We start from the raw sequence: 25451 nt of genomic DNA, 5'->3' as shown, positions 1-25451 counted from the left end.
TACACGTCAGAGGTCACACTCCTCTGAAGCAACTGGGGGTTAAGTGTCTTGCTCAGGGACACGTTGGTTGATGTGTCACAGTAGGGAATTGAACCCAGGTCTCTCACACCAAAGGCATGTGTCTTAGTCACTGCACCATGCTCTCCCCATACACTAGTGTAATATTTTTTGTTGGCAGTGTCAGTGGCTTCCAAAGTAAACTTAGCTAATATTCTGTCCCTTTCATATGTGTAAATGGGGGTGGACATTAAAAAAAGAATTCAATCCATCACTACTATCGCACCAAACATTTTGGCAAACGTACCAAATATAGATCAGTCTAACCTCTGACTGTGTTAAATCAGCACAGTAACCAATGTTTCCATCACTCAGAGTTACTTTAACATTTTCACATAGTTGTAGTATTGCCTCCGAGCCATATCAGTTTTTTGAGTGAAGAAGTAACTGTCCTATCAACACTTGTCAACTCAAAGGCAATATCAAAAAAATAACAACTACAATTTGCTTTTCAGTGTTCCTGGAATGGTTTCAGTGAAGCTACCATCCAGCATGCCTTTAAACAATCACACAATGTGTCCTCACCTGTCTAAATGTCATTTGGATTGGATTAGATGTAATGTTAACGATCCCTGTGGGTGAATAATGGAGTGAGTTTGTGAAACTAATTTATAGCTAATGATTATTGAATAAACTGTTGCATTTAGTTGCAAGGAAGAGACACAATATAAAGGAAGAAATGAATCTAGACTGGAGTAGAAGACACTGAGATACGCGCTGTGGTCATTTTACCAGCAGCCTAGATCAAGCAGGCTAGAGAGTGTTTGGCATTTTGAAGTATGTGTATGTGTGTGTGTGTGTGTGTGTGTGTGTGTGCTTGCGTCTGCACACTCACTTGGGCTCTAGACCAGCTGTGCCGCTGCACACAAATGAGCTGTCTTCACAAAGAGCCAAAAATCATCCAGCACACCACTGGGTACCACCTTACACACACACACACACACACACACACACACACACACACACAGACACACATGTGCATCAATTGCACGCACAGAGAGAAGCAGATATACATGATCCCACTTAATCAGGCATGAATTTAGTAGTGGACACAACTTACTTCATGAGTTTAAATTTTTAAACTAGTACAGTGTATCCTGAGTTATATGTGTGTCTGTGTGTGTGTGCTTGCACATGTGTGTGAACAGCCAAGAGCTCTCCGGTTTGATGGCTTTCTGTTTTGACTCCATTATGCTGATGGCTTTGGTTCTGTTCCAGGTTCTCTATGACTGTGTGTGTGTGTGTGTGTGTGTACGTGTGTGTGTGTGTGTGTGAGTGTGTGTGGGTGTGTGGGTGTGTGGGTGTGTGTGTGTGTGTGAGTGTGTGGGTGTGTGTGTGTGGGTGGGGGGGGGGGGTAAGGTGGCAGGAAAATACTTTCCTCAGCATCATTAAGGATCGGAGAAGCATCTCTGCAGAGCCTGGCCCACCCCTAAAGTCCCTGATCCTACTATTGTTTTCGGTCCCCTGGGAGAGTTCATACGGATTATTTTTATTGACAATTGAGACAACATATTTTAAGTTTGGGACAAAAGTCATTATCTAATTATCACAATGAAGCATTACAATGTTCAAATGGAAGTTGGGGCCTTTTTTAAATGAGTGCAAATGTGTGGTGGTCGGCTGAACATTTCTTGTGTAAAGTTTACAGTAAGAGACACCACTGTTCTCTACTCCTTTGACAGACCACAATTCACACAAACACAATACAACCAGGACTGATGAATACTACTGTGTGTGTCCAGTACTACTGACTAAATAGCAAGTCCCATGAGGTAGTGAAGACGCTGTGTGTTACTTATGGATTTCCACTGCATTTGTTTGATGTTATTACCTAAAGGTAATGGGTGCAATGCACTGGCTATAGGTTTTAAATATCTAAAATGGTTCTGTTTAGAATACAGCCCCCTAAAATAAAATGACACACAAGCATGATCTCTGAAACACAGGTTTAGTGAAACTAGACTATACTATAATAGTATGAACTGTCTTTGTACCACCTTTCTAAACTGTAGTTCACTGTAAACTTTGAGATAGCGAAACTTTTAAAATAATTTTTCATTATGTAGCTGATTTAAACTCTTACACAAGTGATCTGAAATTCTCTGTAACTTATACATATGTCTGTAACATCTCACATGTGTTTTCTTTTTTTAAATGTTTTATCAAAGCCACAGCTGTAGTATCCTGGATGTTGCTGCTGAGATGAGAAGCAACATGCCATGGTGGCTGGATTACTGTAAGTTATTGTGCAGTATTGCATGAGACATTGGCCTACTTTTGTTAATTATTTTGGACAGTTGTGTGTTTGTCATTAATTTAAGTTTAAAAGGAGATAAAATGGTGTGACACTCGCCGCAGAGCCGGTCGCTAACACATTGCAGTTAAACTACAAACATTGCACATATGTTGTTTTCTTATTAATGCACATTTACAGTGTGTCTTCAGTTGTTGCATAATATTATGCCCAGCTTGTACAAACAGTGGTCATTGTGCATGTGTGTTAGTTCCAGGTTTCTTCATCACTGTTATACCAGGTAGGTCCAGTCGCTGGGTGTGCGTCCACACTGTAAGAGAACAAAGGTCAAGAAAAGGTTACAAGAGAGTCTCCGGTCCTCTGGGGCCCTAGCAGTAAAAAAAAAAGAAAGAAAGAAAGAAAGAGAATCTCCTGTCACTAAGCACTAAACTTCACTTGCCAGCTGCCTCTTAATTGCGAGCAAAACACAAATCAAAAAATGAAATCAAATATCCGTAAGCAAATCTGCAAACTCAGCCACCAACCGAACACAACACTACAGAGGAAAGGAACTATAATAAAAATCAAAACAAAATGTTCCCCAATCCGTGACAGCCGCGGAGACAAATCCAATTATTTGTGTCTCATGTTGCAAATTTGTTCTAATGGTCGAAGTGAGAAAATAAATAAACGCCTGCGAAGGGGAAACAAAAGAATGTGATTTCTAATTAACTTGAAAGAGGAACAGCAGGGCGACTTAGTAAACCCATCTTTCATCTGCTGCCTCAGACCACTCGTTTGTTTGTTGCACAATGTTGTCTTCAAGAGGGGCGGGAGGACGAGTGTGTGTGGGGGGATAACACTGCACTGCTTCCTTCCAAATGAAATGTCAACAGATTTAACAGCTCTGCGGAAGGAGCGCAGCGTTTTCCAGCGTTTTGTCGATTTTATTGTTCATTAAGCTTTGCTGCCGCTCCCCCCCCCCCCCACCAAATCTTCTTCCTCCTCCTCCTCTCCCACTTGTTCGAGGCTTCATTTGCAGCATCTTGGCTTTGAAGATCACAAAAGGCTGAGGCAATAATTGGGTTTGTGCAATTACAGCAGGCTTAATGAGAGAATTCAGGAGTTTGTCTTGCCCCTATCTCCAACTCTCCACACTCCACTATTAGGCCAGCAACTGTCTCTCTCTCTTTCTCTCTCTCTCTCTGAAGCGCGTTGATAAAGGAAGATGTTATCGGATATAAAGATGTGGTCAACACATTCATAACGCACATCCTGCATGCATATAAGGCCTGGATGATGGAGAGAGCAGATATGCTAATCACCTGCCCCAGACTGACTAGAAAGACACAACAAAAACACAGAAAGTAAAGTGAGCAAGGGAGAGAGAGAGAGAGACAAGGCAAAAGAAAAGAGGACAAAAGTCACTCATTGAAGAGATAAGCTCATATAATCAACTAATCAAAGTGTTTTGAGGACATTTAGGAGATCAGGAAAGGGCCACTATCTGCTCATATTAGAAATACTACAAAGTGGCAGAAGTATTCAGATCATTTGTTAAGTAGAAGTACTAATACAATGTAAAAATCCTCAATGACAAGTAAAAGTCTTTCATTAAAATCTGCCTTAACTAAATATATATGATAAGTATTGATAAGTATTATCAACAAAATGTATGTAAAGTGTCAGAAGTAAAAATACTTACTCTGCAGAAAAATGACCTCTGTGACTGAGATGATCATAAAATATTATTAAATGGTAAAACTGATTAGGTATAGGCATAGGTAGCATTTTACTGCTGAAGCTGGTTGAGGTGGTGCTCGTTTTACTTTATATATAGGTATTTTAGTCCAGTGGTTCCATATCTAGGGGCCACTTACTGGGGGGCCCAAGATAAATATCAGGGAAGTCATTAGAGGATAATTTTTCTAGCATTTGCTTTTTTGTGAAATATTGGATAAGTTGACATCTTTGGGGCCTCAAAATATTATATGAATATAACCAGTTTAGCTGTAAAATGTCTCTTTGGTGGGACTGTTAACAACTGATGGACATCTTAAATGTGACAAGTCTTTCAGTAAGGGGAGTTACAATGCAAAATGCCACAAATTTGGCCAGTGGCCACATTTCAGTCCACCTTTTCCATATTACAGATTTGTTTGTTCATGTACTGAACACGTCTTGTCAGCTCCACAGATGAATAAGAACTACGGAGTCTAAAAGCTTAAACAGGTGATTTATGGGAGTCTCTTTCTAGCTTCATAAGTTAGTAGATAATTAGGTAAAAAAGTTACAGATTTGGCTGAAGTTTTGTACACACTTTCCCGAAGGATTTTGGCGTTTTAGCTCTGGTGCTGATGACATAAAGGAAAATGGAAAAGGTTTTCCATTCAGTGTGCGGCCAGATAGGAATTTCTTTTATGTTGTCATTTGTTGTGACCCCTGACTGGAAAGAACACCCTGGGTTGTTGAGTTAAATCACTTTTTACTTCATGTGTGTGAAGCAAATAGAAAGTCCAGTTTTCCACTCTTTTGTATGCCATAAAAGACTCAAAAGTCCCCTGTTAAACAAGCAGAACTGATTTTTGGTGGAAACTTGATCTCTGAAGACAAACAAACCTTTACAGAGGCTGTCATTTTGCAAAGTGAAGATTTGTTTGGTTTCCCTGTACCTTCTTAGCCGGATAATGATCTCAACCATGTGAGGTTGAGATCATACCCTTACTAATAATAGGCTCATTACACAGCACAATAACAGACAGTCAGAGATACATAGCATGCTCATTAACGCAAATCAAGCCTTCAGCAAAGAACACTATGAATCTGTTTAAACCTGCAGTGCTGCGTAGACTGCAGAGCTTGTAGTCCATGTACAATATTACCAAATCATTACTCATTACCTAATAAGATAGTTCACTTATTATGTACTTACAGGCAAGGTAATGCATGTAGTGGGTGTACAATGAATAAAGACCAATGGGGTTTTATTTCATAAAATTACAACTTAATGCTTTTATTTCATTAAGTTACATAATAATCACTCAGATAACAGTCCCGAATGCAATTATGGAGATGCGTGATAAGTTAATATTTGTAGGGAATATTTGTTTTTGTAAGTTCTTGCCTTTCATCGACCATATTTTAAATTTAGTGAGTCAACATATCTATTTATTTGAGTTGGAGACCCCTCAGTATTGTTGGTTAGGAAATATGTGAGCAATAACAAACTATGTGATGTATGTGAAGTACAAAGTTCTAGGCACTGTCATTTACTACTGCCCCTTGCGTTCCCACCTTTTGAAGGATGCTGCTCTTTCAACTTTTTCTCCTCCAATCACATCACTGAATGCTTTATTCAAAGTAACCTATTGCTATATGGGCATAGATTCCTGAGGGTGACAGGAGTGTAAAGAACACAGATGCTTAACCAGCTGTTACTACAGTAAGCTAGGGGACACATCTGTGGGATGTATGTGTGTGTATGTGTGTGTGTCTGTGCATCCACCAACCTGTATATCTATGAGTTCCTTTGCTATCCGTGAAGTCAACCGTGAGTTTTTATCCTGACAGGGGATATGCAAGTTCTAAAGCACACAAAAACACACACATTTTAATAATTGAATCGGCTCGGTGTCCACTTGGTACAATATAAATTACGAGAATAAAGAGAACATAAAGTAAACATAATACAATATTAAAACAAGAAGCCACAGGGTTCTGTCAGCCTTCTAAAGATTAAACTGTCCATGTGGTCACAAGAGACAGTGAGCCTCATTCATCAAAGAACTAAGCTTCTCTAAGTTTTTAAACTATTCACATAACTACTTTGTATTAAAATGTACCGTATGAAATATTTAATCAAATAAAGACTGAATTTTTTAACAGTGTAACTGCATTAAAAGGAGGCTCAAGATAGAAAGTTCAACTTCCTTTGCTGTAATTTATCATGCAGTGGAAGATGAGATGGCAAAATGGGAGGACTTAAAGGTTCAGTGTGTAACATTTCTGAAGATTTATTGACAGAAATGAGATATAAGATCCATAACTATGTTTTCAGTGGTGTCTGAAGACCTTACATAATGAATGTTATGTTTTTATTACCTATTCTTGTTCCTGTATAATTCCAGCAGTGTAGACGCTTGTCACTATGTTGAATGCTCATGAAGAAGAAGAATAGGAAATAATAATAATAATAATAAAAATAATAATAATAATATACAGTCTCTGAGTAGTCTCTGGTTTATTAGAAGTAAGAATTGAAGTGAAATTTGGAAAACTACACGTATTTATTTAGCTTATGAGCTGATGGACCGTGAATCTTCGTTGTTGAAGAAGTGAAAACACGATGAAGCCAGACGAAGTAGGGACAGATGCAGACAGATGACGACAGAAATCACGGATATAAACATCAGTATGGATTTTCCCAGATAGCAACGCAAATGAAAAAACTGTTTTAGCTAGAAGCTGGCCATAATCACAGAGAGAAGTAACATGTTTCCCTTGTCAGTGGTGTAAAACAGTTGGATTAGTTTTTAAATCTATTCTCCAGTGCTGTGTTTTGGCTTTGCCAAGTGGACAGAAACGTTTGGGAGACAATCAGCTGATGAATATTATTGGCAATAAAACTATACAGCATGGATGTTCAGATCAGCCAGCTAAACTTTACATATCACTGCGCTGGTGGAAAAAAACATACATATTTTTTTTACTGCTAACAGCGTTATGATAACATGACCGTGTGCCTATCAAGTGACCAATAATGCTTACATTCAGAATTTGCATTAAAATTAAAATGTATTTGTTTGTAGGCTATTGCTTCACTAATGTGCACACAAAGGTGTAATTTGATGATTCACAAGGTAAATGCTCATTAAAAACATTGCACCGTTTTACCACAAGCTAAAATTATGGCTATTCGTACTACTTTGTGTTTCTATTGTATTTCAAAAAATTTAAAAAGACATTTTGGTCAGATTTGCAGATTGCTTATCTAACTGAACAAAGTGGAGAGGAGCCTTGATCCCCACCTGACAAAGCTTTAGTAAACTTCATCTATTATGTGGTTTATAATGCACTGTGGTACAGAAACAACAATTCTTACATTTTCCTGTTACCTGTCAGGGGTCATACTTGAACTAGATTAAATAGTTTTAATCTACCCTCCCAAGATGTAACAAAATGATTACAGTACAGTAAAATAATGTAGTACAGAATCATCATGTAGCACTGAATTTCTTGATGTTGCTGTTGTTTGCTGATTAACAATAATTTTCCAATTCTATTAAATGGTCTGTTCATTATTGTTAGGACACAGCAAGTGATAGAAACCAAAAGAGAGCACATTGTGATTCCCTACACTAGGCTTTAAATATGCAATGATAGTGTCTACAAAAAATCTTTGATAAAAGTAATTCTTTAAACCCAAAATCATTGTTTTTCATTTTATCATTCTATTTATTTAATCATTTAACTCTAAGGAATACACCACAACCCATTATATACAGTATTTTCATATAATTTCACATAATTGGCTTTGGTTTATGTTAGTAAAGTTATACATACAGAATGTGTTTGTCCACTGCTCTTTCTTACCTCTTCCTGGTAAACAATGTGACCTATGGGGCAGATCATGCAGGCAGTACCGGAGCCAAACATCTCTTTGACCCGCTGCTGCTTCAGAGCAGAGCAGAGCTGGCTCATTGTCAGGTAGCGCTCTGTCACCTTAAACTCACCCTGGGCACAGAAGAGAGCAGAAAAGACCAGAGGAAATGTGATGCCTAATTTGGAATATTAATCCATGCATGTTGACCTCTACTGTTTTGTCTTTCTCACCCATTTCTTGGTGAGTTCCAGGACGCTCTGTCGCGTTACTCCTGGGAGTATGATACCATCCAGTGGTGGAGTTGCAAGTTCCTCCTCTAATAAAGATAAGATAAATTAATGAATGGAACAAAACAAAACATAAACACTAGATAACTGGAGATGCTGTGTGCCATCATGTTGTAGTGACATTGTTCTGCCAGTAGAGGTCAAATTTGTAAAACGTTTTGCATCCAAAGCACATTACATTTGCATCTAAGGTGCAAAATGGAAGTTCAACCAACAATCCCTTTGACCTCTTATCCCAGGGCTCAAACAATTGTATGCACTGCAACTCAACATCTACACCTTCCACTTTCCCTACAGCACAGCAAACAGCCTGTGATTAACCAGTTGGGCTTCTGGTAGTGTGACTAACCTCCATCCTCATTTATCCAGTGCAGGAAGATGTTCATGGTTCCTGCCTCAGTGATCTGGTGGTCTTCTCCATACAGCCACAGCACCTGCTGGCACCCATAATCCGCTGCTTCGTACTGAGCGGACAAAGAACATCCGTAGTTCCTGCAGAAATCCAAATCAACAATTGCAATTACGATAACTCTAGTGTTCACGGAGCAACAGTGAAAGTGAGAAATGTATACATTTAACCTCCTGTCCCTATTGTGTGTGTTGTTGGAGTGGGAGTGAATTCATTGATTATCAGTGAATAAAAACTAAAACATAAATACAGTGTGTGCCTACCCACCCTCCCATCTTGCAGTCTCCGGTTCCTCCTTTCCAGGCCCGTGTGTACTTTGTGTCAGCCCACAAAGACAGGGTTTCAGCCTCATTGTTGAAGTAAGGCCCAGCTTGACACAAGATCACATACAGCAAGGCACAGGCAGGCTTCTTTACACCCAGAGAGGGCTACCATGGACACATAAAGCCATAGCAATGTATTTAAAACAAAATAAACCTTCTGCTTCCACAAATTACGGCAGCACGTCATGATCCTCCTTACCTCGGTGCTAATAAACGTCGGTCTGATGTACAGACTTGCTGAGCCTGAGTGAGGAACCCAGTCCTGGTCAATCTCTACCAGTCGCTTGATACACTCCAGCAACTCTGACTGATCAAAGGGCTGGTGGAGGGAGAGAGGTGGAGAAATAGAAAGATTAGGAGAGTGGAGTGGGAGAAAAGACAAGAAACAAACAGGGTGGTTGTGGCACTGAAATATCAGAAGTGGAAGACTGAGAACTTCAAGGTGAAGTTACAGTTTAAAGGCTAAAAACAGTTATTTGTTCATCACTGTCACCCATCCTTTCACCAGCCCATCCATCCATTCCTTCCTCACATCCATCTTACAGGTAGACAAGCTCTCCTAGCAGAGTTGGACATGCGGTTCATATTGAGCGTCGGTCTGAAGAGACGCAGTCGATCATCATCCCCACGGTACACCTTCAAGCCTTCAAACAGCTAGTGAGAAGAGATGAAAAACAACATAAAGGAACTAAATGAAGGTAACATGTATTTAGATTTTTTCTGTAATTACTCTATTTAACTTAATGTGTTATTATCATACACCTGGTTTTGAATTTTAAATATATTTAACAACCTTGAGTAGGATTTCCTGACCATAGGGTTAAGGGATTTTAGAAATACTGAGGTCATGACCCCACGAGACACAAAAAAGGGCCCATCATTCTGTTTTTCAATATTTTATTTTGTAAAATATATTTTCGTAAAATGTTATGTAAATGGAACAGATCTTTCAAGGAAATCCCTCCAAAAATAAACTGTTTACAAACTCAACTAAAGTAGGAAATTATTCGGGTGATTACATGACCATAAAATAATGCATTGCAGGGTTATTTCCCATAATGAAGGTCTAAACGCTACCAAGAATACAATTCTGGTGGTGAAATACTAATTTATTTATATTTAAAGGATCTTGGGTCTAATACACTGGAAATGTGCTTGTAAAACACCCACCATGTGTTACTAGGTTGCTAAAACACTTAAATTCCCAGAAAGAGATAGGACATGACTTCCTCAGTGCCAGCCTGATTAAGATTCTAGTTGGGTTCTTCTGGTGTCTTTAGATATTCTTATCATTTGATGAATACCCACTACACTGCTATATCAATACCATACCATACATGTCTATGTCATGTTCCCATGTTTCTGTTTATTTCAACATCCATTGTGTATTTGGTGTAATTATGTTTTAAATAATTTACTGTTAAAAAATATTGGCCAAGTTGATTGGTTTTCAAGTAGTTAGATCGTTTTGGGTTTTGAATATGCTGAAACCTTCATCCAGGCTTTTATTTTGCCCTGTCCTGACTAAACTCTTTGTACTGCAGTGAGACCAGTCAAGTCAGTCTCCTGATAGAATACAACAAAAGAAGGCTAAGCTAAGCAAGTAAAGGAAGAAAGTAAGGCTAAAGTTCCTGGTCAGTGTACCTGTATGCCATAGTGCAGTGACGAACAGGCCGGGTGAAGTGACAGGTTCCCAAAGGCCTTGATGAGCGGAACCTGCCAGCCCTCAGTTGCACTCCACTCTATGGTTAGCATGTGGTCTGTGAAGACAGTCCCAAAGGCAAACGTGTCCGGTTTGGTCTTTGGAGTGGAGGACAACTGGATAACCAGATCAGCTGCCTGGTTATAAATACACAGTACAGAACAGCAGAAGAAACTGTGACATTTTAGAAGAATCTGCATGTTTTATGCACAAATCGAGCCTGTGTCCACCTTTTTATTTTTGGAGCACTGTGTTCACATAGATAACTGACTAATTAGCTTCAAGAAATCTACTTTCATCTTCCTCCTCAACTTGCTCCAGTTTACTTATGCTTTTTGCACTCATATTGTTGAATAACAACTCTATCACACCTCTTCGTTTGCAAGTCACAGACATGTTATGTTTTGTTTGCAATCCTCACTTCTCAATGAGTGTACTGTTACTGATGTATAAATATATGTACTTGTCAGAGAGAAACATTGCACAACAAATTACATTAGATAGAAATATAAACTTGCCGGTGTTACTCAAAACAAAAAACTTGAGATAAAAAATAGTAGTAACTTTTATCCTGCTTCATAATCTTAAAGGAAAAGGTGTACATGTGACTTTGAGTTCTGGAAAGACTTTGCATCGTTAATAATATAACACTTGTTTCTGTAAATTGAATACTTTTTTACCTTTTTCTTACACGTTTGTAGTCTTACTTAGCAACATTTTGAATGCATGCTATGGTATTTCTACTTGTGCTTAAGAAAAGAAGGAGAATGATTTTAAATGTAGCGATGCAGCCCAAAACCTCCGAAATCTCCTGCAGTCCTTTAATGAACTGCTCTACAGGCAGCAACCCTGATCTGAATAGTTCAGCAGCAACAGACCTATCTACCTCTGACCCAAACAAAACATAGAGGACAGTGGGGCTGTAGAGGCCTGCCACAAAATGCAGTGCCTCTTTCAAGTCATCAGTGTTTAAATATTCATCCATAATTTAACAGGACAAAGAGTGGAGTCAGTGTCTTCTTTCTCCATCTCTTGTTTTTCTCACCCCCTCTGTAGCGCTGCTTAGGTTTGTCCTGTGTCCTGAATAGGCTAAGCGCAGGAGCTGTAATTTTAATTCTGCAATAGCAGAGCAGTTTGTTTCCTGAAACATTTCAGGAGTCTGCTTATTTAAGATTGTCTTCACACAGCTGAAGAGCTCTTTAAGTTTGGGTTGTTGAGAAGCAACTTTTGAGTCTCCTGAAACAGCAGGCTCGCTCTGTTTGTCGCCTGCCTTCATGCTCGTCTGGGTGGATGGACTTTCAGAAGCAGCTTGGCTTTTGTTTTTTATTGAAGGATATATATAATATATATAAAGAGTATACAGCTTGGATTACAGTCATCAGAAGAATAACGACCTTTTTTTTAGTGCAGTAAGGCTGATATGTGATAGAGAAGTTGGTAGAGACCAAAAACAGAGCTACAACAGCTGCTGGAACATTGACAGTGTGACAGGCAATTCAAAGATTGACACCAGACCAGCGACACTGTAACATCAAGGACACAAAGACATACAGAAAGGAACTGTTCACAAAAACAGAGTGATACTTTATTTATATATATTTAGATATACAATAGAAATATCATCAAATTAGATTTGAAAGGGCTTGAATCTGAGTCATTCAGTCTCTGAGTCCAGTATGTCCTCATTCTGCATTTATGGTGCTACAGTAACAGCAGGTTGAGAAATATGTGTCACATTTATCAAGAACAAGCGCTGTCCTTTCCTGCTGTTCTGAGTTATATGATCCTTCTTTTAAAGAGACTCTTTCTGGTCTGCCATTCAGTTAGCTATCAGTTCCAGTTGGCTGGGATTAGACTGGCTCTTCATCCCCTCCCTTCTAGTGCAGAAGGATGCTTGTGCCATAATCCCAGATTACAGTAGGCCTACACCATGTGAAAGTGGTCAGAGTAAGGCATTTCTTTCTACTGGATATTCTCTGATCGCATTTTCAGTGTTACATCTAATACCCATATATATGAATTAAACAATCTTGTTTCATTGTTTAATTTTTTTCTTGTTGTTTAATTTTTTCCTCATTCATTTGCTGTTACTGTTTATGTACATTCTCCAAACCAAAGCCAACACTCATCCTAGTAAGTGTGCGTTTGTGTGGGTGTGCGTGTCTGCATATATCCAACCTAATCTCTACCTGAGCCTGCTGTCTACTGCCCGGGCGTTCAGGGTCAGAAAACAAACAAAGCTGCATCTACTTAGCATGAGCTGGGAAAGTGGATTTTGCTCAGCAGGCTGCACCAGGAGGAAGAGGCGAACGGGACTGGACACTGGTCGTGTGCCCCCTTCCCCCTCCCACCCCCCAAAAATGCCGACAACATGGACATTATTCTATTTTAAGAGCAGTCGAGAACCAAACCTTAGAAAAGGTTCAGTCAGGTTGACAGCAAGTGGACTTTTTTAGTTTTTCATCTTTTTGTTGTCGCAATAAGAACCCTGATGAATGACTGGGGCTCTCAAGGCCTTTCAGTGCAGCTCTTGGCAACATGAAAACTCGAAGCAGTGCTGGAATATCTTTTATGTGGCGCAACAGGGGGGATTTCTAAGTGTCAGGAAGCCAAGGAATCATCAAGATGCTGCAGCTGGAGCAGCCACTGAGGGTAGGTGCTCTTAAATCATATGGGCATTTCAACAGTGGCCCTTACTAACATCTATTGAAGTTTAGCGCCATCTGTTCACAAAACAAACACAAATAACTTGTTTCAATACCTTAAAGCTTGGAATGATGTTGTCAGCCATTGAGTTGGTGGAAATGGAGTGGCTTCCCTGAAAACAATTTAACCTGTGTTAGCACTGCATTAGAAAGGTGTAACAGGATCTAGTAGAGTCGGCTTTTGTCAGTAAACAATCCTCACTTCACATGGCTGATTAAGAGTTTACATAACATTCATACAGCAAACTTATTCCTATTGAAACAAAGTATATAGAGCTGTGAGACCCTATGGGCCATGTTTGGTACTTTGGAGTATTGTACATATTGGTAAGCCAAAACAATCATTAAGTTTTGACTCAACTGTGCTATGTGTAACATTTTGTTTATTGATCACTACAGCTCCTTTTCTAAGATTTTGGGCACACTGTATTAACCTTTGTGTTCACCATGTCATATGTTTTGAAATGCAGGTGTAAGTAGAAAAAAGCCTTGTTATACAATAACTTTATATGATAAGTAATACTGCATAATAGTCCAGGAGTTTGAAGTAGCTTTATGTGTCTGAAAAAAAACATTTGGCTATTATAGGCAATTAATATTGTGTATTTATACTTAACGCCAGATTAAAGTACAACCTGTGTCACCAGTATTTAGCCATGCACGCACAGGTAGCCGTAGTCAGTATTGTAGGACAAGTTACCTTCAAAGCAGGAGAAACGCCTGACCAAAACGGTGCTGTCGTGAAAATTGAACCGTCTGTGCGCCTTCAAGTCCTCCCTGCTAAACCGCTTACTGACTTCTCAGGTTGAAACCAGTCCCATCATCACCCTGCTGTCATGAGACCAAACATCCAAATTAACCCACTTAATATTTTAACACCCTTGACGCGGTGACATTGACTTGCTTTGAAGTACGTCAGTGGGCACAGTGTCAGCGAGTCCCTGTCTAATAATAATAATAATAATAAAATATTGCTTATTTGTCTGTTGTGTAAGTTTATTTCACAGACTCAATATGCAATATGGAACCTTCTTTGTGAGTGTGGCGAGGCGTAAGCTACCTCTAGTTGAGACACAAAAAAGAGGCGTACGGCGTGTGCACGTGGACAAACTCAAAACAATTTCTACTAAAAGTTTTTGGAGTTATAAAGGTATATGAAGGCTGTTATGTTGAGTGCTGTTTCTCCTTGAAACCGCAGGGAGGGAGTGCCGGCTCGTTTTTCGAGTCGTGAACACCCACTGAGGTTTTAACTCTTTCTGTCTCGAGAGCTGAGCTTCAAACTACCTGTGCGCGTGCTCTGTGTGCGTCTGCACAGTTGGCCAAACATTTCGTCGTGGATATTTGCTCATACACGCTTTACAAGGTAACAAAAAATATATACATATAAATATATCCTAGTAGCAAACAAAAGCTTTTTTAATAGAGTAACGCAGAAGGTAGGGTCTTTTTAGACTTGGTGGTCAGGTGCATATGTTTGTATTAGGCATAAATTTGCCGTCGAGTCGCTGGCGAAAAATGTTTTAAATGTTCGTGTAGTGTGACTGTCCTAGCTGGACACTCGAAAGCTGTTTTAGCTTTGGGGGGATACAGAGTAGCTTGTTCTGCAAATTTAGAGTGATACAGTTAATTGTAAAATACAGTTTACTTTTTCAAATTTCAACTGCAGGGAGTTGTATCAGAGAATTTTTTATATTTACAGACATAATTGCGTAAACAAACTCTTTGACTTAATTAGCTCGTTTGCACACCTGGAGCCAAAGTAGGCGATGCTTTGAATTTGAACACATTTCCTTTAATGTTTCCACACAGACGCGATGATTTAAAATCTGAAACCTTGTGGACTTGCCTATGGACTCTCTTTTTATAATGTAGTGTTTGGTCGCTTATTATGCTGTTTGTTTGGTTAGGTAGGTTATGATTTAATAACCCATCTAACCCTTTTTTCTTTCCTCTCCATCTTCTTTTCTTCATTCTTTCCTTGACTCCTGTTTGTTTAACAGTTCTCAACACAATACATCTTGTGATAGGACCTTATAACTATTTGGCATTAGGTGATTTGTATCATCCCATAGCTGTCGTTTTGTTCATATTTGGCTTCTCCATATTTATTTGAAATACCCTTAATTATTCTATGTATGCTTGACATTTATTGTATTTCCACACTGCAGCTCAACCTGCTCATTTCCTGCCTCTGAGTTAGTCCAACCAGGGAAAACAGTCCTATACAGAGTGAATGTGGCAGTTACATCATGGTGTTATGCTATGCAGTGTACCGGAGACAACCAGGACTTTCGCAAATAAACTAAATATTGTCTGCTTCTCTCTCCTCAGATTTCAGCTGCTCCTCGAGCCAGGAAGCCAGCACTGCAGCCCTGCGATCAGCAGCATGGACTACTTCACGCCTCAGCCAAATCGTCGCCACAACCCCGTGGACAGCATTTGCCGCAAACTGCAGACCATTCAGTGGCGTGGTGATCGAGAGCCCAATTCACCTTTCCAGATTCCCAAACTCTCCTCCAGCAATTACGACAGCCCACAGTGTGGCCTCAGGCACAACCTGGAAGCCATCCTGAAGAAAGGGGCCCTCCACAGAGATGAGGGGGAGAGGGGGAAGGAGAGAGTGAAGGAGAAGGTGAAAGGGATGGGTATGCCGAGCTCTGCAGCTTCCCGGAGGAGCTGCTTGGGTCCTTCTGTCCTTCTGTCCACCCCTTCCACTCCAGCATGCAATCCCGCCACGCCAACTAACGTTACATACACTATCACTAGCACTCTGGGAGAGAGGAGAGGTGCAGATGGGAGTGATTTAGGACAAGTTAAGAAATGGCAGACGTATTGTTCGACGCCCACAGGCCAGTCCAAAGACTCCCCTTACTTTACATTCACGCGAGGACCCCAGTCGGTGCAGCCCGAGAGCGAGAGGTCGAGTAGGAGCCCGCCTCTGTCTCGTACGTTCACCCCAAACCACAGCACCCTCTCCTACAACCTCAACTTCTGCTCCGCGGGCACAGGGAACCCAACAGAGTATGAGCTTCCCTACCCAGCTCTGGTGGTGAAAAGACTGTCCATGGGAGATGGAGGTAGGGAGGAGTGGCTGCTGGCCAGCTGAGATGTACAGGTGGTTGTAGCAGCATACTTGCCATGAACGCAACATGCATTGAGTGTGAAAGTTCATTCTTGACCTTAGAAACAGTAGTTTGACAAAAAAATTAACTATCTTTTTTCCAGAGCTTTCTGCCACCTCTGTTATGTCTTCCGCTTTATTCCTTCAAAGTGAAGCTTTTATTATTAAGTTTGATTGTTTTGTTTTTTTTAAACAGGGAATCTGAACAAGGAGAGGGAGAATGCTGCTACTTTATAAGATGGACGAATAAATAGTCTTGACTGCAAACAAACAATTAGGGCAAAGGCTTAAAAACCATGAAAATCTCAAATTTAAGTTTACCTCCAGAGGAACAAAATTGCTGCTGAAAAGGTTATTGGAAAAAGAGAACGATTTCCCAATGGCTGCAGAACTTCGTGGTCCACGAAAACTTCGGCCATCATGTTTTTTCTTTTTTTGAGGCAGAATTGATAAGGGTCTTAGAGTGGGTTCTGTCCTTTCTTGAAGTCTGTTTGTGTCCAAATGTAGTTCAAAACCTGTATTATTTGAATTTGTGCTTATGTGTTCCAATTACTAAATTAAAAAAAAAAAAAAGTTATGACAGAGTGAGGAGAACAAAGGTTAATTGGGTCACAGCTGCTAGTTACTTTGTAGCCCCAAACTAACTTGCCTTTTGTAATGAATAGTGTGTCTGGCCATCATCATAACCATTACATTTGTTGCTGTGCCTGAAGAAAAATGTATCATGTGCTTGCTTTGCTATGCAACTCAATACACTCTGTGTTTGGTGTGTCTGTGTGTTGCATTGTATTGTTCAGGATCCTCAGAGACCTCTGAAAACAGGAAGGAGAATATGGCAGAAATCAGTCTCATTTGTGAGGAGAATCTGCTTGATACCATCTTCCATGCCTGTGACACCCAGCGCCGAGGTACGCCCACACAAACACACAGAGTTACACGTGTGTCATTAACGGTTGCTTAGGCTTCCACTAAGTTGAATATGGCAGCCACATGATGAATTATAACTTCTTATTGAGCATTGTATGACAGTGTGTTTTTTTTTTCAGTGTTGAGGTAATTCCCTTAGTTTCCAACAGTCACACAGTATCTGTATTGTCTGTGTCTTCCTCTTGTGCCCTCTAGCATTATCAACACAAATCTTATCCATTTATCTCAGTATCCTTTAAGTTTTCTCGTCTGTTCAGAGGCGCCTGTGTTGTCTCAACATTTTAAATGCTTTTCTGTGAGGGAACTATCTTGCGCATCAGAGGTATTGGATGTGGAGTCTTTAAAGTGTGGAGGAGGTGGTAATCTTTTTATTTTTTGTAATTGTTATTGGCTGATTATCTGGATATTTGTTAAGCCTACTTTACTTACCCCTTTTTTCTTTTTAAATATACATTTTTTTGAAGAAAATAGTTTTTTTTTATGTAAAATAATTTCAACTGTGATCTTTACTGACACTATGATTACTGATTTTGCTGTCTACATCTATACCCCAAGAAAGACAAAAAGGTATAGAGGAAGTGCTTAGGCTATAAAAGTAAAGTAAAACAAACATATGACGGTTCTAACATGGTCTAATTATCCAAAATATGAGAGAATATTTTTGTCTGTGTTAATGTCATCTTCCAGGTAAAGTATACGTGTCTCACATTGTGGACTACCTGCGACACACCACCAGTCGCAGCTCAGAGGACAGTGGTCTGGAGGAACTTTGCAACATGCTCGATCCAGAACACAAAGACGTCTCCATTGACCTGGACACGTATCATGCCGTCATGAGGGAGTGGATTGATGACTGCCGCAACAATGGGTACTGAAAAGCAGACATTAGGAATTAAGGGTTTTATTCCAAGATGTTGATACCTTAAGTACATGATCCTTTATTTAGAAATGAGAAATGTCGGGTCAGTTTTTGAAATGGTTTTGAATCCAGGTCCAGCAGGAGTGTTTTGTAACTACAGTATAAGCTGTGAGCTGTGTGACCTGTGTGTGGAAGGAAGAGAAAATTACCATGCCATAAACCAGTAATAGATTAACATTCATTAAGTATTAAGGTGAGTGGGGGGCCAAAGGTGTGCTTGTCTTCTTGAACCGTAAAATGCAAGTATGACCAGATATCACTTTTATAATTTGGCTTTTGTCAAATGTCTACCTTTTTTGTGTTGGCAAATTTTCTAATGAATATCTGAACTGTGACTAAATTATTTGCTAAATTTGCACTACATGTTTTTGTTTCCATCTACATATTTGCAGAGATTCCAACCTCTGTATTGTGGCTTGAAACGCCAAGTATTGCTTACCAGTCCTGTACTTTCATTTTAGCTTTTCAGAGAAGAGCCACTCATATATTCTGTTTGAGTTATGCAAGTAGATACTATGTAGGCGGGTTATGTATCAGATGAGAAATTACTGGTGAGAATCCTCCCACCCCCCCACCCCCCCATAGTTTCAGCTGTATGCATCTCCATTTAACCATGTCTTTTGTCTTGAGGGTATTTGTGAATCATTATCATGTGTCCTCTGCACTCTGTCAGGTATCTATCCATCCATCTAGACAAGTCTTTAAGACATGATGCATCCTGACCATTATGTTCATATATATATATATATATATATATGTGTGTGTTCCTGTGCTTAAAACTTGGACTGCTGGGTGGGCTGTGAATAATGCTAAAGACTTCATACTTTGAAAGGGTTGTAACTGCTGCAATAGAGCTCCAATTGTGGTGATGATGCATCTTGTTACTGACTAACAAGTCCCTGAGTCAATTGTAGGTGAAGACATGCTTATATGCAGTATATTAAGTGTTTTACCACACACTAGTATAACTGTCAAGTGCGTAACGACTGTGCTGCAGCCAGTGAGCTCTCTTTGCAGGACATCCAGGATGTGTTCAGGATGTGTTCAGGCTGAGCACAGAGCTGTTTAGTGCTCCAGGCACCAAAAATTAAACAATTGACAAACATGTATTCAGGAGTCCAAAGGCAGCAGCACTGTGCAGGACTGTCAAATCCTAGAAGAAGATCATGAAAGTAATCTATCTTGCACATTTTGATGTTTGATATCTTTATTGTATCTCAGGGAAGAACCAACAGAGGACATCACTCAGGACTCAGTCAAACTCAGAGACAGCCTGGCTGGTGAGTGTGCGTATAAGCATGTTTCCTTGTATTGTACATGCGTAACGTAGGCTTTAATAATTTTTGTGTGTTTTACATATGTGTGTGTTTTAGCCAAGAGATCCATGCTGCTCAATATGACCTCCGGAAGCTTGGAGGCCTTTGGAGGGGAAGCATCCAGAGCAGAATTGTAAGTGATATGTGTGAGTTGGTGACAAGATTAGTGATTAGATCAGTATAAGTGTTGAATAAAAATGCACTGATGGCTTTGATGGTGCTCCACTCATCCCGAGCATGTCTGCTTTGTTCCCAATGATTTCAGTGTACCTGTTTGTGGTGCAGAAAAGCATTTAGGTTAATAAGGTATGGCAGTGCTCAACGTAACAAAAACATAAAAAGGTTAACAAAACAATTTACTTTTAAAACAAAAAATCCTAACATGACGTGCTCTCTCCTGTTGACAGCCATTTAATAAAAACAAATGTACACAGAGCAGCTGAGATGAGCCTACTCTATCCTGATTAACAGGTCGCCATGGTAGTGACATGTCAATCACAAGGTAGTCCCGCCCTAAAGCAAACACTGGTTTCTGGTCTATTTCCCTCCTAAATAGGACCATAATTTACTAAATGAACATCATGGTGTGTTGACGAGGACTTGAAACTAGTGACTGAGACCATAAACTCATTAGGAAAGAGTTTAGTGAGGTAGTAATTCAGATGAGAAGTAGGATCCGGAACCGGAGGCGTAAAGTCTCTAAAGTCCCGACGTTACTTTTTACTGGCCCCGGGGCATCGGGCCACCGTTATTGTCAAACATTGTATGGTAATATTATAATGCCATGTCTGAAGATTTAAATAATTAGGGGACCACTGCATAAACTGTGCACAATCCTCTCAATTTGGAGATGCACGCATCAGTCCAGCTGCTTTGTGATGGCCACAGCTATTTAATAAAGTCAAAGCAAAGGATCCTACAGTCTGCATTTGTTTGGACAGTGTCTGATAGCAAATGTTTCAAGCCAAAGGTGTGAGAGTTGGCAATGCTGTGATACTGAATAAGGCCCCATCCACACTACTCCGTTTTAGTTTACAAATGGAGAATTAAAAAGAATACGATCTCCGTCCACACCAGCGTTTCCACTGCGTTTTGGAGTTGATCTCCGTCTACATTTAAACGACTGAAAACGCACAGCTAGGACTTGTTCAGGCGCACTGGGCATGCGCGTGCAAGTGTAAACATGAAGCAGATGGTCTATTCCGTAGTTACAGAAGATTTGGCGAAAGAATAAATAAATACAGACTAAGCATCAGACCAGGGTTGTTATTTTTTTTTTTTTTTTTTTGTTGCAGTACAAGCACAAGCACAGTACAAGTGTAGGCAGATCAGTGTTATTTGCACGGTACAGAATATTTTAATAAAAATATGATGTCAAAAACCCGGTCAGCAGCATTGTGTTTCTGCTTTGCAAGACCCAATCAGAGAGCTGAACGTGAGCGGCTACGTCATAAAGTCCTCCATTTTGGCCCGTCTTCACTTGCTCTCCGGAGTTTGGAAACGCAAAACGGGGTCGGCAGCGTTTCCAAACTTATCTGTGTTAGGTCTTCGTTTTCATCGTTGTAGTCTGGACGGGAGGTGCAAACGTAGCAAAAGGTCTCCATTTTAATTCGAAAACGCAGTAGTGTGGATGGGGCATAAGATGGATCTAGGTTCTGATGGTGTGTTTTTGATGCAAGGAGGTGGAGCTTTAACCCCTGCCTATTTACGTGTGTTTCTGTCCTTAGTGAGACATCAGAGCTGGTGTATTGTGTTGCTGACCTTCAGATGAGCAACCAAAAGCTTGAGGAGGAGGTGAAGAAGCTGAAGCAGGTGGTAGAGAGCATGGAAGACAGCAACCAGAAGCTAGCAGAGGAGAACGAAGAGCTACGCAATCAGGCCAGGACGTAAGATGGCCGTGACTATGGCCGTTTCATCCCCCACAAACATGCTCTATGGTGTCCCTCAGGGTTCATTTCTAGGTCCCATTCTATTCTACATCTATATGCTTCCCCTCAATAATATTGTCTGCAAATACAATGTACAATTACACTATTATGCTGATGACACACAACTCTATTCCATTAGACCCAGTGACCAAGCTAACATTTCAACCCTTCACAAATGCCTTGCTGAAATAAATTACTGAATGTCACACAACTTCCTACAACTAAATCTTACCAAATATAGTGTCATTGCACTCGGTCCAAAAGCTCATAGAACTCAAATCCTGTCAAACCTAGGGGAACCTAGCAACTTATGCTAAGCCTTCGGACAGAAATCCTGGTGGTAGTATTTGACCAGGACTTTTTTTGAACCCGACGTAAAGAAACTTGTTCAGTTATGTTTTTATCATTGAAGAAATATAGTCAAGATTAAGTCTTTTATTTCAGCCACAGATCTGGAGAAACTTTTCAATTTAGCAGCCTTTATCTCCTCCCACCTTGATTATTGTAAATCCCTTTATACCTGTCTCAGTCAGAAATCAATTCGACTTCTATCTTACTGCAGAAAATGTGACCATATCATCCAGTTTTAACGTCCTTGCAATAGCTGCCTGTTTCTTTTAGGATTAAATATAAAATTATTTTAAGTACTTTTAAAGCCAGGTTTGGGCTAGCACCTTCAGATATCTCTGAGCTTTTATCTCCCTATGAATCAGGACGCAGACTAAGATCCCCTGGCATGTAAATACACGGCACAGGTTTATTGTAGCACACAGTGGTGTGTTGACTTCCATCTCTGTCCTCTCGCATAGTAATCAGCAGCTGGCCCAGAAGGAGAAGATGCTGAAGGAGGAGGTGGAGGAGATGAAGGCCACTCTGAGCTGTACAGAGGAAGGCAGAGCTCGCGCCTCCGCACACAGCAAACATGTGGTCAGTCAAATGATTACAAAAAGAAAAACGGCACATAAAGGATCTATATAAATGCATATTTTTTGTATCCTGAAGTTCAAACAGATGGTATATGTCTGTAGTTTTTTTTACAGGGGTTTATTCCGCTCCACTATGTTTAGACATTTGCAGTTGAAATTGAATGTTCAGTATTGCAGACCAAAAGTCAAAGCATTAACTGTTTTTGACCCCATTTAGATTAAAATGGAAATGCTTGGCATTCAGTGTGGGGCACTAACTTGCATTATGTCTTGTAGCTGGAAAATAGACCCATGTCTTGTCTCTGTTTTTCTTTTGTATTGCTGGCAGGAATTTCATTAGACAACCACACCCCCCTTCCAAAACTAAAGTTTTTTTGAAAATCATGTTAAGTTTAGTGAAAGGTAAATGCTCTGACTTGCGATTTGAATGTGTTTCATCCACATATTTTTGCACATACAATTTTGCAACATGCAGTTTGAAAATGATTAAAGCAAATTAAAAGATTAAAAACAAAGTTCTACTGTCTCAGCCGCAGTTGGCACTCCCCCAATAAACTCCACATCCAGGATTACATTTAACTTTAATATAAAACGGCAAAATTCTTACATATTTTACAATATTTTAAGAATTTTGGTAGAATGGTAGTTAATGTCAAAGTCAAGCTATCAGAATGTAATAGTGCAAAAAATCTAGGATGTGTTTCCATTTTTGCTATTGATTGATTTATTTTTTTTCTTTCTTTTCAGGAAAGAGAGAATCAGAGTCTTATTGCCAAGATTGCTTCTCTTCAGGAAGAGGTACTTCACTGTCCACAGAGGACTTTTGTCAGAGGAGTTGACAGTAAAATCAATGATCCCTCTTCACAGGGAATCAGTAGTAGCCATTCATAGATAGCTTACAGAAAGTATATTGTTACAAGTTTGTTCATAAAACGATGTCACCAGCTGCCCTTTCTCCAATCTCATGGCTCCACAGAACTTCAAGGTCACTATGGAGACAGACGAGCTTCAGAGGAGAATAGCAGAGCTGTGTGACATTAACGCTGACCTTCAGGTACCTTAACTGTCTGTCCAAAAAATATTTTTTTATATTTGCCACAAAATGGCCGCATAGTAAATCTGCCTCAGCCACATCAGAAATACTGTGCAGACCGTGCTGCCATTATATTGCGCTTCCTTTATTTTGCTGTATATACCTTTCCTTTCCCTTTAATCAGGTACAGATTCACTCTTTTGACGCCGTCGTTAGTGAAAAAGAAGCTGTGATACTAGAGGTCAGTGCATTATCTTATCTTGAATTCATTCAGCAAACTCTGGTTCAGTACAAAAAACTGTAAAATCTTATTCTCTTCAGCTACCAATTTTACTCTTAAGTTAAAATAAAAATCTAACTTCCAGGTGAAGGAAACTTCTTCCTATTTCTATTCCATCTTAAAAATTATAAAACTCAAACTGGTCGTGTCATTTACCTTCTTTTACAGAAGAGCAGACAGATAAATGAGCTTAAGTCAGCAGTGGAGGAATACTCCTCCATCACAGAGGTCAGTGTGTTGAACTTCACATCATAATTGTATTTCACTTTCTAAGCATCAACAACCCCAACTAGTTTCTCATAGATGCTCTTTTGCCGATTTCACATGTTCCTAATCACTTTGCCTGCTTTGCCTCATGCTAGTGCAGCCATTTCATATGCTCCTTATATGCTCGTAAACCATTTGGCCCTCTACTTCTTTTAGCTGAAATGATTTTTCAGAAAATCAAGTAGCGCTTGTCTTTGATTTCCTTTGTACAGCATTGGAAAAATCTTGTATTTCGGGGAAATACTTAATTTGTGAAGCCAAATTCTATATGTGATAGTGATAGTTTAACACAGTCAAAATATCCATTTGGTCAACACTTTTAGTGTACACACAATTCTCCTACATCCAGTGTGTTGGTATAATTATCAGCATGTGCGTCAGTGGCATTTTGATTGTAGAGACCGGCTGTGGGAATTAAATCACCTGCTGTCCTTCCACGCAGGGGTCTTGCAGCCGACAGGTTTGTTCTAGGGTAGGCAACGCACTCTAAATAACTAATGGGGTGGACTGAGTCATGTTGGTTTCTGTTGTTGATTCCAGCTGCTAAGGGCAGACAAGAGCAAGCTGGAGACCCAGATGCAGATGATGCACCCAGACCTGGCTGGGTAAGTGAACCAATAACCTGTGAGTGAAGCGCTTGGAGATTAATAAGAAAGTAGACATTAGCCATCTGTTTTGTTTTCACACTATCGATGTATGGAAGAGAAACCTTCTGTGCCACAACCGTATCTTTTTATATAATTTTTTATAAACCTTGCATGTTCTGGTCTTTAACTTTAGGATTTGTACATTACTAATTAATGCCTTTTGTTTGTAACTTGTTTATGGCCCCACCTCTCCACCCCCTTCCTGCTGTCTCTCACAGGGCCGGTCTGTCCCTGTCGGTGGCCTACAGGTTGAACCAGAGCACCTCTGGATCCCTTCAGACAGAACTGGCTCTGGCACAGTCACCACTGGAGGTCAGCGCTCCCTTACTCTTTCATTTGCTCACCTTTTTCTTTCTTGTTCTCTACTTTTTTTCGCTCTCCTTCTTGCTCTCGTTCTCATATCTCTTAATCAACTGTTCCTCCTCCTCTCATTTTGTCTTACATTCTGACATTTATTTTCCTTTCACTGTACACTCTGTTTTAGTCTCTGGTCTTTTTATTCATTCATGGCTGCTGCATCTCTCGGACATCCCCCTTGTAGCAGCCAAACTGTAACACAGAAAACCAATTTCGCACTGACCAACAATTTCAAACCACACAGCTAGCTAGACACAGCTGATCCCAGCTGCACTTGAAACATTACATGCCGTGCTTCACATGCTGGGTACTTTGCACAGTCCAGTCCTTCTGTATTAATTTGACTGATGGGAACTGTAGTCTCTCTCTCTCTCTCTCTCTCTCTCTCTCTCTCTCTCTCTCTCTCTCTCTC

General features: G+C 40.0%; 2 protein-coding genes across 3 annotated transcripts; one reads left to right on the top strand and one right to left on the bottom strand.

Annotated features, from left to right (window-relative positions):
• Positions 1–1684: 1684 nt before the first annotated feature.
• Positions 1685–14523, bottom strand: bcat1 (branched chain amino-acid transaminase 1, cytosolic). Its single transcript, XM_046071540.1, has 11 exons — positions 14019–14523; positions 13375–13431; positions 10556–10750; positions 9455–9565; positions 9111–9230; positions 8856–9016; positions 8529–8671; positions 8123–8208; positions 7883–8023; positions 5800–5874; positions 1685–2621 (listed from the first exon to the last, which is right to left on the bottom strand). Exons 2-11 carry the CDS (start codon positions 13402–13404, stop codon positions 2583–2585), a joined length of 1101 nt encoding a protein of 366 aa, XP_045927496.1. The 5' UTR covers positions 13405–13431; positions 14019–14523; the 3' UTR covers positions 1685–2582.
• On the top strand, positions 14517–25267 carry LOC123984586 (lymphoid-restricted membrane protein). Of its 2 annotated transcripts, none has more exons than XM_046071537.1 (14): positions 14517–14681; positions 15650–16395; positions 17237–17347; positions 18054–18234; positions 19507–19565; positions 19659–19734; positions 21329–21487; positions 22339–22456; positions 23203–23253; positions 23432–23509; positions 23673–23729; positions 23937–23996; positions 24576–24640; positions 24901–25260. In XM_046071537.1, the coding sequence occupies exons 2-14, from the start codon at positions 15705–15707 to the stop codon at positions 25235–25237; spliced, it is 2043 nt and encodes a 680-aa protein (XP_045927493.1). In that variant the 5' UTR covers positions 14517–14681; positions 15650–15704; the 3' UTR covers positions 25238–25260. The 2 variants fall into 2 exon arrangements, with proteins under 2 accessions (XP_045927493.1, XP_045927494.1); XM_046071538.1 differs by lacking the exon at positions 14517–14681 and adding an exon at positions 14946–15225 and having other exon boundaries at positions 24901–25267.
• The last annotated feature ends 184 nt before the right edge of the window (positions 25268–25451 follow it).

This window comes from Micropterus dolomieu, linkage group LG16 (genome assembly GCF_021292245.1).
Source record: "Micropterus dolomieu isolate WLL.071019.BEF.003 ecotype Adirondacks linkage group LG16, ASM2129224v1, whole genome shotgun sequence".
Taxonomy (NCBI): domain Eukaryota; kingdom Metazoa; phylum Chordata; class Actinopteri; order Centrarchiformes; family Centrarchidae; genus Micropterus; species Micropterus dolomieu.
The sequence above is the reverse complement of the archived record's forward strand: the minus strand, read 5'-3'. Positions and strand labels throughout refer to the sequence as shown.